The sequence below is a fragment of the Dendrobium catenatum genome, unplaced genomic scaffold (genome assembly GCF_001605985.2).
Source record: "Dendrobium catenatum unplaced genomic scaffold, ASM160598v2 original_scaffold_209636, whole genome shotgun sequence".
In the NCBI taxonomy this organism is placed as follows: domain Eukaryota; kingdom Viridiplantae; phylum Streptophyta; class Magnoliopsida; order Asparagales; family Orchidaceae; genus Dendrobium; species Dendrobium catenatum.
Window position 1 is genome coordinate 623632 of NW_021528048.1, and position 13134 is coordinate 636765.

Consider the following 13134-nt stretch of genomic DNA (forward strand, 5'->3'; position numbering starts at 1 on the left):
ATTTAATGTTTAATATAAATATAATAATTAATTAAATTCTTTATCTCCTTTTTAAAATGTGCATTTTTAGGGGTCTATTAGTTTATTAATTTGACTTTCAAACCAATTGAGTGTTTGACATGCTACTTGAGGATGGGATAAACTCCATAAGAAGCTCAATATAAGATCCAAATAGGGTGATGTGGATTGATCTCTGGACAATCCGGTAACCGCACGTAATAATCTCTCATTCTAATGACTGTTTTCTCTCGACACCTGACACTAATCTTCTTGGCTATTGGATGTGCGCTAGGGTGTCGTGTCAATATTTGACACAACCTGAAAACCCGACTCGAATTCTATTTGAATATTTCGGGTTAGGGTCAACCCAAACCTGTAACTGGTCCGGTTTAGGATCAACAATTCAACCGTTTAAAAAATCGGGTTGGGTTCGGGTTGACCCTTTGACCCGAAATTGACCATTTTTTGACCCAAAAAATTGTTTTGATCCAGGAACCCGAGATTGACCAATTTTTTACCTGAAAAGCGGAGATTGACCCATTTTTGGACCTGAAAACTAACAGTTTTTATGTTGGCACCAGGTCATTCGGGTTGTGTCGGGTTTACCCGGACCCAAAGCGGGTCGGATTCGGGTTGACCCGAATAGTGCCGGGTCAGTTTTCGGGTTAGACCAGAACCCAGCTTGTGACCCGAAATTGGAGAGATTATTAGGTGCAGAGTGCGAACGGGGAGAACCATCCGCACAAGCATTGGGTACCTAGCGGTACCCGCACTCGATACCGCTGGATACTGCTAGGTACCCAGTGCTTGTGCAGACGGTGCGCACTCCGCACCTAATAATTTTTCCCGAAATTGACACCTCTAATGTGCAAGGAAGTTGTTAGGCTGATGGGGGCGCTGGTGCTTAGAGTGAGTTGGGCGATCAGGGAGATGCTAGCTGGGAGTTGACGAGCAAAAAGCTATCTATAAGAATTTGCCAGGCTAAACTTCCAAAAGCCCATATTCATGAGTGTCAAATGAATGCGGATCAATAGAAAAACCAAACTTGACGTGGACTAAGCCTGAGGAAGTCCAAAAGGAAGTTTAATACCTCATTTCATGAGTTAAGCATTTGTGCAATAATTTTCAAGATCAAAATAACTACACTTCACGTATCATAACAACATGTAATAAAATTGCTATGAATATGCGAGACAAAGCTGAACATGAAAAATATGATTGGAGGGGTGAAACCTTTCAAGAAAATAAAGCCAAACTCTAAAATATCAAGCACATTTTGGTATAACGGTTAGAGTTTCATTCTAAAGTTAAGCTTATTCGTACAGGAGCCACTCTTCGGATGAGTGATCTCCTAGAAAAATTACACCAATAAGACAACTATCAGGCATTAGGTCGAAGCGGATAATGTTTTGATTGTTAAGAGTTTGGACTTTTACAAATGGTATCAAAGCAATACACGAGCCGAAAGACGAGAACTCTATATTTAGAATCTTATCTGTCTGGTGGATTATTTTAGGCTAAGGAAACTAACAACGACGTCAATTTTCTAAGTGGGGGAGATTGTGAAACCCTTGATAAAATAAACTAGACTCTTAAACTAGACCTGTCAATATTGGACCCGACCCGACCCCGACCAAAAAATTTTAGGTTTGGGTTGACACGAACCCGAAGCGGGTCGGGTTCGTGTCCGGAAACCGTGACCCGAAATTGACAGGTCTATCTTAAACAACTAGGCAACTTTTAATGTAATAGTTGGAGTTTTATTAGAAACTCTAAAATTAAGCATACTCATAGAGAACCACTTCTTAGAGGAGTAGCATTCTTAAAAGTTACATCAATGGGACAAAAATGTGAGTCATTATGTAAAAGCGAATGATATCTTGATGGTTAAGAATTTGGGTTAGTTATAGAATATATAAGAAATGACTAACAATCAAATAAATATTCAAGTGACCTACAATAAGCATTAAGGATAATATGACTAATAAACATCGTAAGTTTTCCCATAATCATTTTAAAAAAAATATATATCTCAAGACTGCAATTAATAAATAATAACATCAAAGCTTGGTGACCAACTATTGTTAGGATCTCATCCTAAAATGCACAGACACAGATATGGTGACACTAATGGGACACAGCACGGACACGAGACATGTCAATTATTGAAAATATAAGACACGGATAAGAGTTGGACACACTATTAAAATTTTTATATTTTAAAAATAGTGTATAAAATTTGAATAGTATAATATTAAAAAAAATTTAGAAATAATAAGTCATTTAACTAGAATATGTATTTAGAATGATTAATATTAGGATGTTGAGAGTCGGGTGTCGATGCTGTGTATCAAGCATCAAGAGAGGAGATGATAATGTTGTCGAGAGTCGAGCATCGATGTTATGCAGTAAGTATCGGATGTCGATGTTGAGATGGCATATGTCGTTCATGTGAAGTAGATGTTGGACAAAGATGAGTTGGCAAGTAGTTGGTGTAGAAATTGCTAGTGTCAAGCACCAATGTCAATACAATGTCAAACTCTTATGTTAAGAAAGTTTTGAAACTTTGATGTTGTAATAACGTTAGATGTAGATGTTGAAATGACATCAGGCATTGTTATGGAAACAAAGTAGCGACGTGCCAAATAGAAATGAAATTGAAAAATTCGATGAATGAGGTATTGAGTACAAACGATTGATTTGATATTATGGAGAGAAAATAAGAAATTTAGTTTTTTATATTTTAAATAAAAAAATTAAATACAAGAAATTATTTTAAAAATAAAATTCATAAAATATTTAAGACATGCATTTATTTAATATTTTTTAATCAAAAAAGTTTTTGACGTGTTCGACAATTGCCGGAGGTGTATTGGATACGTGTCGAACACTACACATCTCTTTGAGAATAGTGTTGTGATGCATAATCATTGTAGCTGGAATGAGAATCGCAATCTTAAGGGAGAAGGGAAGACTCGTACAATTCGTTGATTTTGCAGTCTGCAACATTATACAAGGCGAGGGAGAAGGAGGCTTATGGAACTTCTGGTCAGGAGGAACAATGACAGGGAAAAGTGCGAAAATAATAGCATAATTCTCTTATTATCATAATATGAGTTGGGCTTCTTTGCTTAGTCATCTTTGTTGTTTGTTGCGAAAAATAGAAGAGAAATCATTACAATTAAAAGGACAAAATCCAAGAAATGATCACTAACTGGAAGCCTTTTCTTAGTAAATACAAAACATTATCCCCCTAAAAAAAGCATCAAATAGTTCCCAACCTACTCAACATTGTTCAAAACTTTCTGAGGTTGATTTCCAATTGGAAAACACCATAAGAGGAAAATGCTCAAGAAATCATACCACAGTGTGAAGCAAAAAGATAATATTGAAGACCCACCGCAGTTTAGCTCGGTTGGGAACCCCCCCCATCCCGAGTTTGATTTTCTCGAGCGGTTGTCGCCCTTAAGTGGGGCCCCTAAGCACCGGCTAAGAGTACTGTAGGCGTGGGTGGCCCGGTAGGTCGGTTGGGGTTTACGGACCGCCAAGCGCACTCGGCAAGTCCAGGCGTGACAGCGAACGGTTCCTCGTCATCAAAAGAAAAAAAAAAAAGATAATATTGAAGCATTGTGCCACAATTCATGGAGCTAGCTAAGTTTAACAGCAACCAACTTTCTTCTTCAAGGCAGAAACTTCATCTTCCATGCTGACACTAATCGTTTGCCCTTTTGGTAAGACTGCAACAGCATCACCAGCAACAAGAGCCTTCCTGCTGACAACATGAAAGATCTCAGTGAGGACTTCAGTGAAGGCATGGTCGACATTCATGGACTCCAAGGCTGATGTCTCCATGAAGAAAGTGTTCTCTCTCTCAGCCAAGGCCTTGCCATCCTCTGTCGAGACCACCCGAAGATGGCGCAAGTCCGCCTTGTTCCCCACGAGCATGATCACGGCATTAGAGTCAGTATGGTCTCTAAGCTCTTTCAACCATCTCTCCAAATTCTCGAATGTGGCATTGCGGGTGACATCGTAGATAACAAGGGCACCTACTGCACCTCTGTAATATGCGCTTGTGATGGCTCGGTATCTATGTGAGAAAAAAACTGGTGATAAATTTGAAATGCTTTACTCATATAAATAGCATGGAAACCTGAAAGCTAGTTCTATTCATCACAAAGCAACTAGCAGAGGAAGCAGAAGCGGTGGTTAGTTGAGAGCAATAGAAATAACAAACAGGGACCTGCAACCTGCAGCTTGCTGTAGTTGTTGATTTGGAATTATTATCAAATTTAAATAAGCTTTTATTTGGAAAGTTTTTAATGGCTCATTATTGTAATAGATTATCCTAATTAAGTTGATTTGATTGGAGATTTGATTGATGCATTTAATAGGAAATCTAATTATTGTATTAATTAGGAATTTGATTGATGCATTAATTAGGATGTATAATTATTGCATTAATTAGGATTTGATTGAGATTTGATTGATGCATTAATTAGGATATATAATTATTGCATTAATTAGGATTTGATTTAGATTTGATTAGGATCAGATTAGGAAGCTTTTTTCTGATTTACTTTGGCTCAAATTTATAAATAGAACTCTGAGGGTTATTGTATTGTATGCATGAGATGAGAGGAAGAGAGAGAGCTTGAGCTCATTGTAATCCCTATTGTTCTCCAATATAGTGAAGTCATCATCCCCTATTCGTGGATGTAGGCATATTTGCCGAACCACGTAAATCGCCGTGTTTATTATTATTTTGTTGTCTGATTTTGTTTCTACTACAATTGTATGCACAACAATTGGTATAAGAGCCGGATTCGGTGGGATTTTTTTGTGGTGACATGGAGAACGAGAAATTAATCAGTTCTTTCTATTCATGTGGTTCGTCCATGCGAAGGAAGAGAGTCAAATTGGTGTAATTCTAGCTACATGAGACAACTGCAATTTGGTGGAGGCTATGCAATCCGGTGGAACCATGGATACATCCACCTCGTCAATGGAGAAGGCATTGATTCATCAGGTGGTTAAACATCCGGTCAAAATTGATGTGACAAAATTTGACGGCAAAGGGAACTTTGGCATGTGGCGATGTGAGGTGATGGATGCGTTGTATTCTTTGAATCTGGAGGAATTTCTAGAGAGCAATGAACATCCCAAGGAGAGAGAGATTGGCTCAAGATGAACATGAGTGCTTGTGGCTTGATAAAAAATTACTTGTCTCAAGAGATCAAGAACGGGGTGATGATGGAGACTTCTGTTGTAAAGCTGTGGAAGACCTTGGAGAACAAGTATTTGATGAAGAGCATAGAAAATCATATTCATATGAAGCGGCGACTCTATAAGTTTTAGATGAGGCATTAGATTATAATTGGGGAGCATTTGAATGACTTCACAAAGTTATTGATAGATCTTCTGAATCTGGATGAAGAGACTGGAGGTGAAGATAAGGCGCTTCTTCCGTTAAATTTGCTCCTGGATGAGTACGAAAACTTCACAATGATGCTCATTCATGGGAAGGAGATCTTGAACTATAGTGAGGTGACTACTGCATTTTTGAATCATGAGTTCCGACGTAGGGATAAGGATTCTGCAAAGATAGATTCAACTGAGGCTCTCACACTCCACCAAAGAAGATCTAAGAAGAAGAAGAAGGGTGGCAGCAACCAGGGCATGTATCGTGGGCACAGTCTTGAAAAGAATCAGTGTGTTTTCTGCTTGGACTTTGATCATTGGACGAAAGATTGCCCGAAGTTGAGGAGAAGGGAAAGGGAGTGTCCATTGAGGCTAACTTTAGCGTGGAAGAGTTTTGAAAATTCAGATGTATCACTATCTATACTTTTTTTGGAGTTTTTATTCAGATGGTTCATGCTGGATTATGGATACTGGTGCTACCTATCACATTTATCCCACCAGGAAGTGGTTTAGTACCTACAGGGAGCTTGATAATAGTGTTGTGGCCATAACAAATGATCAAGCCTGTCGTATAATTGGTGTAGAAAGTATCTTCATTAGAATGCATGATGGTACTGTGAGAGAGTTGACTGATGTGAGGCACGTTCCAAATATCATGAAAAATTTGTTGTTTGTTGAGGCTTTAGAGACCAAGGGCTACAAGTTAGTCATTAAAGGAGTTTTGAAGATACATCATTGAGTACTGGTTTATCTGAAAGAAGTTTGTCACCACAACCTTTACTACCTCTAGGGAAGAATAATGATTGGATCAGCTATTGTTGTTGATGATTCTTCTGATGCCACTGCATTGTGGCATATGCAGCTAGCTCATGCCGAAGAGGCTTCTTTTATGGCTTTGATGAAGCAAGGATTGATTAAAAGAACAAGCACCTGCAAGCACAATTTCGGTGAATATTGTGTGTTTGGTAAGAAGACATGTGCATCCTTTGGTACTTCCATCTACAATACAAAGGATATCTTGGAGTATATTCGAACTTATGTTTGGGGCCCTGCGAAGACAGCATCATTCGGCGAGCAACGATACTTTATCTCTTTTGTTGATGATTACTTTAAATATATTTAGTTGTACACTATGAGACGCAAGAGCGGGGTATTAATGATTTTCAGAACTTGGAAGAAGTTGATTGAGACTAAGACTGACAAAATGATCATGTGTATCAGATCAGACAATGAGGGCAAATACACTTTGAATACATTCTTGTAGGTGTGCTAAATATATGGAATATAATTTAGCATTACTTCACTGTTAGAGAAACACCGCAGTAGAACGGGGTGGAAAAGAGAATGAACTAGACTATGGTGAAGAAAGTTTGGTGTATGTTATCTATTGTTGAGTTGGATTAAGTTTATTGGTCTGAGGTGATAGACTATGCCTGTCACTTATAGAACCATCTGCATTTTGCATCTATTGGGAAGAAGACCCAAAAGGAGATGTGGTCAGGACATCCTATTAGAGATTATGAGTTCTTGAGACTGTTTGGGTGTTTAGCCTATTCTCATGTTTAGAATAATAAACTAGAACCAAGGGTGAAGAAGTCGATCTTTTTGGCTTCATGCATAGAGTGAAGGGCTTCAAACTCTGTGATCCAATAGAGAGGAAGATTATCATCAGCAGGGATGTTACTTTTAATAGGGCTAGCTTGTTGAAGCTTCGAGACTCTAAGCACGTTGAGAGTTCCACTGGGACTACATATGCACTGTAGAAATTGGAGTTTGATGCAACTTCATTTGCTCCACATAGGAAGCTCATTTCTACCCAGGTACCTGATTCAATTACATATCGGGAGGTAGAAGATGATGTTGAGGAGATTCCTTTTTAAGAATCTATTACAAGTAGTAGGGTCAGGCACTAGAATGTCCCAAAACCAGCTTAGTTAAGGGATCACATTGCATTTGCACTTTCATCCACGGAGGCTAAAGTTCCTAGTCGCTATAAGGAAGATGTGGACAGTCCCGATTGTGTTTCATGAAAGAGGGCTATTGGGTGAAAGTAGATACGTGCAAAGAAGGAAGAATCTCATGGAGATGATGTGCAGTACAATACTAGGTTGGTGGACAAAGGCTCAGTGCAAAGGGAAGGGATTGCTTATGATGGGTGTTCTCCCCAGTAGTTAAGAATACCTCATTCTATGGTTATTTGGCACTTATAGTACAGTATGGTCTGATTTTAGAGCAGCTCAATCCAGGCATTACACATGAAGTTGACGTTGTGAGCAGGTTCATACATGATACATGAATGAGTCATTAGCAAAATGTGAAGAGTATCCTGAGATACCTAGAGGATATAATTGATGTAGGCTTGGATTTGCAGTAACCACGACAATGGTGCATGAATCATGATTGATTGTCCACTTGTTTGAAGAAATACGTTCGGCTTGATCCCTTGGGAAGAGGGTACGTAGACAATCATTTGGGTGTAGTCGTTCTGATGTTGGAGCATGGTTTATCATATTTCACTTTATGAAGTGGAAGATGAGGTGGAAATTATTGATTTGGAACTATTTTCAAATTGAAATAAGTTTTTAATGGCTCGTTATTTTAATTGATTAGGGAATAGATTATTTCTCTAATTAAGTTGATTTGATTGGAGATTTGATTGATGCATTAATTAAAATATTTCATTATTATATTAATTAGGGATTTGATTGGGAAGCTTTTTCGTAATTTACTTTGGCTCAAATATATAAATAGAGCCCTAGGGGCTACTGTATTGTATGGATAAGACGAGAGAAATAGAGAGCTTGAGCTCATTGTAATCTCTATTGTTCTCTAATATAGTAAAATCATTATCCCCTCTCCGTGAACGTAGGCATCTTCGCCGAACCACATAAATAATCGTGTTTATTGTTATTTTGTTGTATGATTTTGTTTCCGCTGAGATTATTTGCACAATAGTAGTAACGTAGCCGAGCCCTAAGTGTTGAAGGAGTTTGGTCAAAAGGAACATAAGAGGGAAAATGAAAAGAATTGGGAGGTTTTCTATTGAATTTATCGCAGAATTCAAGCGGAGCAGGAATAAAACGGTCCATTCCCATACAACCTCTATAAAAAGAGCAGACCAAATCTATAAATACTAAACTAAATTCAACCTACATTTATCCTAGTTCTGGATTTGAATTTAGAAAAATAAGCATATCAGAAGTTTGAAATAATTCAAACTCATCGTTATCTTATTATATTTTGAATTTCAATCCAACGTTCCAATGTCTAGAGTCGTGATCTCTCCTATATGATGTTTGATTGATTAGCTTGTAGCGCTTATGAACTCATGGAAATATTTTCTTCTATCTTAAAGGTGTAATCTAAAAATTACTACCATAACAATGTTCATCAAGAAATCAGATAATCTTGCATCAACTAATTTAATTTCTTGAACCCTTCATGATCTGATGTTCAAATTATGCGGGATGTTTTTCCTGTAGTTTTCCTTAAAGTGAATGTTCACATTGAACATCCATTTCATAATCCGATCCTCAGATCACAGGTCCCCTTTAGGATTTTGCTCACATAAAATTAAAACTCCAGATGATGAAAAGTTGAAGGCCCAACTTCTGATGTAGCATTTAGCTGTGCATGATTACTGGCCTTTTCTAGCAATGTGAAATATCTCCTTTTAACTAAGTCATATGGTGGTATTCTTCTACATATTAGAATATGCAGTTCTAATTAGCATTATCCTGCTCCACGATTAGATCATCCATATAATGTAGGATTTCTTCTAGCTTGCCAATAAGCATGGGAGGTTCAAAGGGTTTCAAATTCTCCAATATTTACAAGAAATATATCTTCCTGTAAGGCAGTGGCACAAGTTGGCAAGAATTATCTCTAATCTTAGAATTTTAAGAGCTCATAAGATGTTGGCTTGAACTTCTTTTCTTCCTCTTTGAGGTGGTTCGTGCTTAAGTTTAACAAGATAAAATCTCCTACTTAGAAGTTATATTTATGTTGTTCTACACCAATATATGAATTCTGCGGATGACCTTCAGAAATCTTTGAGCACTTTTTTGTTCAAATTTAATCGCATCATCCGTACCAAAGTTGTGGAGAATTGAACATCAAAATTCAAGAGGATTTATCCAGGTATCCCAAGCAAACTTCAGATGATATCTTCATAATGGAAGAGTGCACAACCCTCTTGAAGGCCAATTAAAGTTCAAAAGGCTGTCATCCTAAATTTTGGGATGCTTCATGTAGTACCGTTGTAGTAGATGCACCATAATTTTGGCCATCACCTTTATTTGGTTGTTAGTCTATAGATGAAAAACAATGCACCTCTTCAATCTAGCATACAACATGGCCCGTAAAACCTCCTAAATCTAGCTACAATCTCTATTTTATAGGCTAAGTATTGACAAACGTGAAAAAAATGATGATGTCATAACTCAAATAAATATTTATGTGGACTTATAGTTAATTAATGAAAAATGATTTTATACCCTTTTATTCTTTTTATAATCAATCACCAAAGATATAAGAGAATCAAGGAACTAAACACCCAAATATAAAATAATAATAATAATAAATAATAACTAAAAAATGGTTCAAGCAAAGTTCACTTGGTTCAAATCAAATAAAACCGATTTACGCCAATCTAATTCAGTCTACTCAATCTTAGACTCACCAATATATAAAAGAACTCACCTCAAGCAACTGACCATATGTGAAAACCCTTAAGTAAAAAGAAATTAAACTCTTAAACATCGAGGTGCCTTTTGGTATATAATATTGAAATTTCATTAAGAAACTCCGCAATTAAGCGTGCACATCCTGGAGAAATCATGGGATGCGTGTGACCTCCTGGGAAGCTATACCAACAGGAAAAAATCGTGAGATCCTTACGTCAAAATGGACAATATCTCGATAGTTAATAAATTCAGATGTTACAAATGGTATTAGAGAAATATACCAATAGGAAGATGGGAACTAAGTGTCATGCAAGACAAAGTGCTATGTCATGGGAGTCACCTCTTGAACTTTGTATGAGACGAAGTGCTATGTGGCGGGAGACACCACTTGATCTTGTGGGGGCACCTCTAGAATCCATCTATCTGGTGGATGATTTTGGAATAAAGATACTTACGAGGACATCAATTACTTAAGTGGAAGAGATTGTGAAACCCCTTGAATAAAAAGAAACAAACTCTTAAACATCGATGTGTCTTTTGGCGTAATAGTTAAAATTCATTAAGAAACTCCGCAGTTAAGTGTGCCCATCTCTGAGAAATCCTAAAATGGGTGACATTCTGGGAAGTTACACCAATGAGACAAAACTGTGAGGCTCATAGGCCAAAGTGGAAAATTCTCGATAATTAAAAGTTTGGGCTGAGTTTCTACAATTTTAAGTAATTTTCTATGATCAGGGACATTTCAAAATATTCTCAAAGTTTCTTAGTCTAGAATTATTTTTTCTCTCAACCTTTTTGTTCCTTTTTTTCCTAGTATTCTTAGTATAGTTAGGTATAATTCACAAACAATTCTGAATTCAACAAATTGGATCTTACCAAGTAACATGGTTAATTCAGAGGATCTTAATCCTTCCTAGTAGATAAAGGTAAAAGACATTGTCTCAAGAGCCACACCCCGGATAACCTAAGAGGCATTAAAATCTAATGTAAATCCCTGTAATCCTAACAAGAAGCAAGCAAAGCCCCACAAATTCAGATCTCAAGCCAGATTCTCCTCACCCTCGACAAATTACACAAACATACATAACACGAAATGGTTGAAAATAATGGTTATCCCCAAACGACTAAAGTTAGAGAAAAAGGTTAAGATTGAAGACCTTTCTTGTCCGGCAGTGTCCCAAATCTGAGCTTTGACAATCTTTTCGGAGACTTGGATGCTCCTGGCAGCGAACTCCACTCCAATGGTGGACTTGGATTCGAGGCTGAACTCGTTCTTCGTGAACCGCGATAGGAGATTCGACTTCCCCACTCCCGAATCTCCGATCAACACCACCTTGAAAAGGTAGTCGTAGTCGTCATCTGACATATACGCCATTGCCAAGCTGCAGTCTCCGCAGCCTCCTAATGGCGACAGGTTCTCTATCGTTTCCTCCTCTCTCAATATCGCAACTTCGTTTCTTCAAAAGAGGAAAGAAGAATCGCGGTGGTGAGATTGCTCGTCATTGCCGTCGAGCACAGAGATGAACGATAATGGCGGAGAAACGAAGGATCCTCGTCGTGACAAATGGCTGACCCGCTTTTGACATGTAGAGCTATATATGACAGAGATGCTAAACTTGAAGCTTCAGGACGCGGCGGGCAAAACTGAAAGGGGACGCGTGAGCTTTCATTTCGGTGGTGTTTTACCGTTGCGAACTCGTGGCCTGTTTTGTGGCAAATTAGTAATATTGAAAATTTTAAATTTAGATCAAAGTAAATGCTAGTCCCCTGAAAAGTTGGATCTATTTGATTTCCCATGAAATGAATTAATAAAAATATATTTTTCTATTTGATTTGATGAAAATTGTAGAATATGATGCTTGATAATAAAAAAAATGAAGTGATAAGATCACCTAAAAAAATATTATTAAAACTTAATGATTATGAATAAGTAGTTTTTTCGTGAAATTTTGAAATAAATAAGATTCTGAAAAGTATATCGAACATAAAATCAGAAGAATGGGAGACTAAGGTTCAATGTTAATCACGAGTTGAACGGGATGGTGAAATTTTTATTTAAATATGATATAAATGATATAATAATAATGAAATTATAATATTATATGATAATAAATAGATAAAATTATATTATAAAATATAGATCATATATAATAAATAACTTCAATAATTTTATATTTATACACCAATATTTAATAGACTAATCTCTTTTTTAACAAGGATAATAATAAGCATAAGAATTGAAGAGAATAGCATTGGAAAAGCAATTTATTTGGCATTGCATGCTATGTTCATTTTAATATATATTCTTTTTTCATTTCACTCAAACAAAATAATAGTTCACTTTCTTATGAAAATAAAAATATAAATAAAGTAAATATATTTAATGGAGCTTATTTGTTTCTTTTGAGGAAAAAAAAGAATAAAACTATTTCCTATAATTCATAAAAGGTTTTTTTTTCCCACTCTTTTTTTAAAATAAAAGTTATCATCCTAATTAGTAAGCATAAAAAATCCTTCAATGCATTATGTTAAAGTCCATTAAAAAATTTTTTTTGTTTTGAAGTAAAAAGGGTGTAAAATATTTTAGCATAAAAAATCCTTCAAGTGCATTATGTTAAAGTCAATTAAATGATTTTTTTCGTTTTGAAGTAAAAAGGGTGTAAATTATTTTTAGATATAGACTTTTTAAAATATTAATGTTTAATTTGACTTATAAGAGATATATAATAAAATTTTGATGTGTTTTAAATTTTTATAACTTTTCAAGGTGTTTTGATTGGTTAAAAAGGGTCTAGAATCAAAGTAGGTCATATGGAATCAATGTTTAGTGAGAACCCTTATTAGGTTTTTTAGTGAATTTTTGTGGGTAAATAGATGAGAAATGAGTGTTGGAGTGTAAGGGGATAAGCGTAGAAGACTTTTATAGCAAAAAAAAAAAAATCTTAGAAGATCACCAAAATAGTAATTAAGATTTGAAGATATCACAAATTCCTTCAAGATTGACCCCTCGGTCTGGGTTCGGATTTTCAAC

The 13134-nt window shown here is 36.3% G+C and overlaps 1 protein-coding gene across 1 annotated transcript; it reads right to left on the reverse strand.

The window, feature by feature from the left end:
• Nucleotides 1-3226: 3226 nt before the first annotated feature.
• Nucleotides 3227-11651, reverse strand: LOC110094405 (ras-related protein RABA1f-like). Its single transcript, XM_020819635.2, has 2 exons — nt 11261-11651; nt 3227-4087 (listed from the first exon to the last, which is right to left on the reverse strand). The coding sequence occupies exons 1-2, from the start codon at nt 11476-11478 to the stop codon at nt 3658-3660; spliced, it is 648 nt and encodes a 215-aa protein (XP_020675294.1). The 5' UTR covers nt 11479-11651; the 3' UTR covers nt 3227-3657.
• Between the last annotated feature and the right edge of the window lie 1483 nt (nt 11652-13134).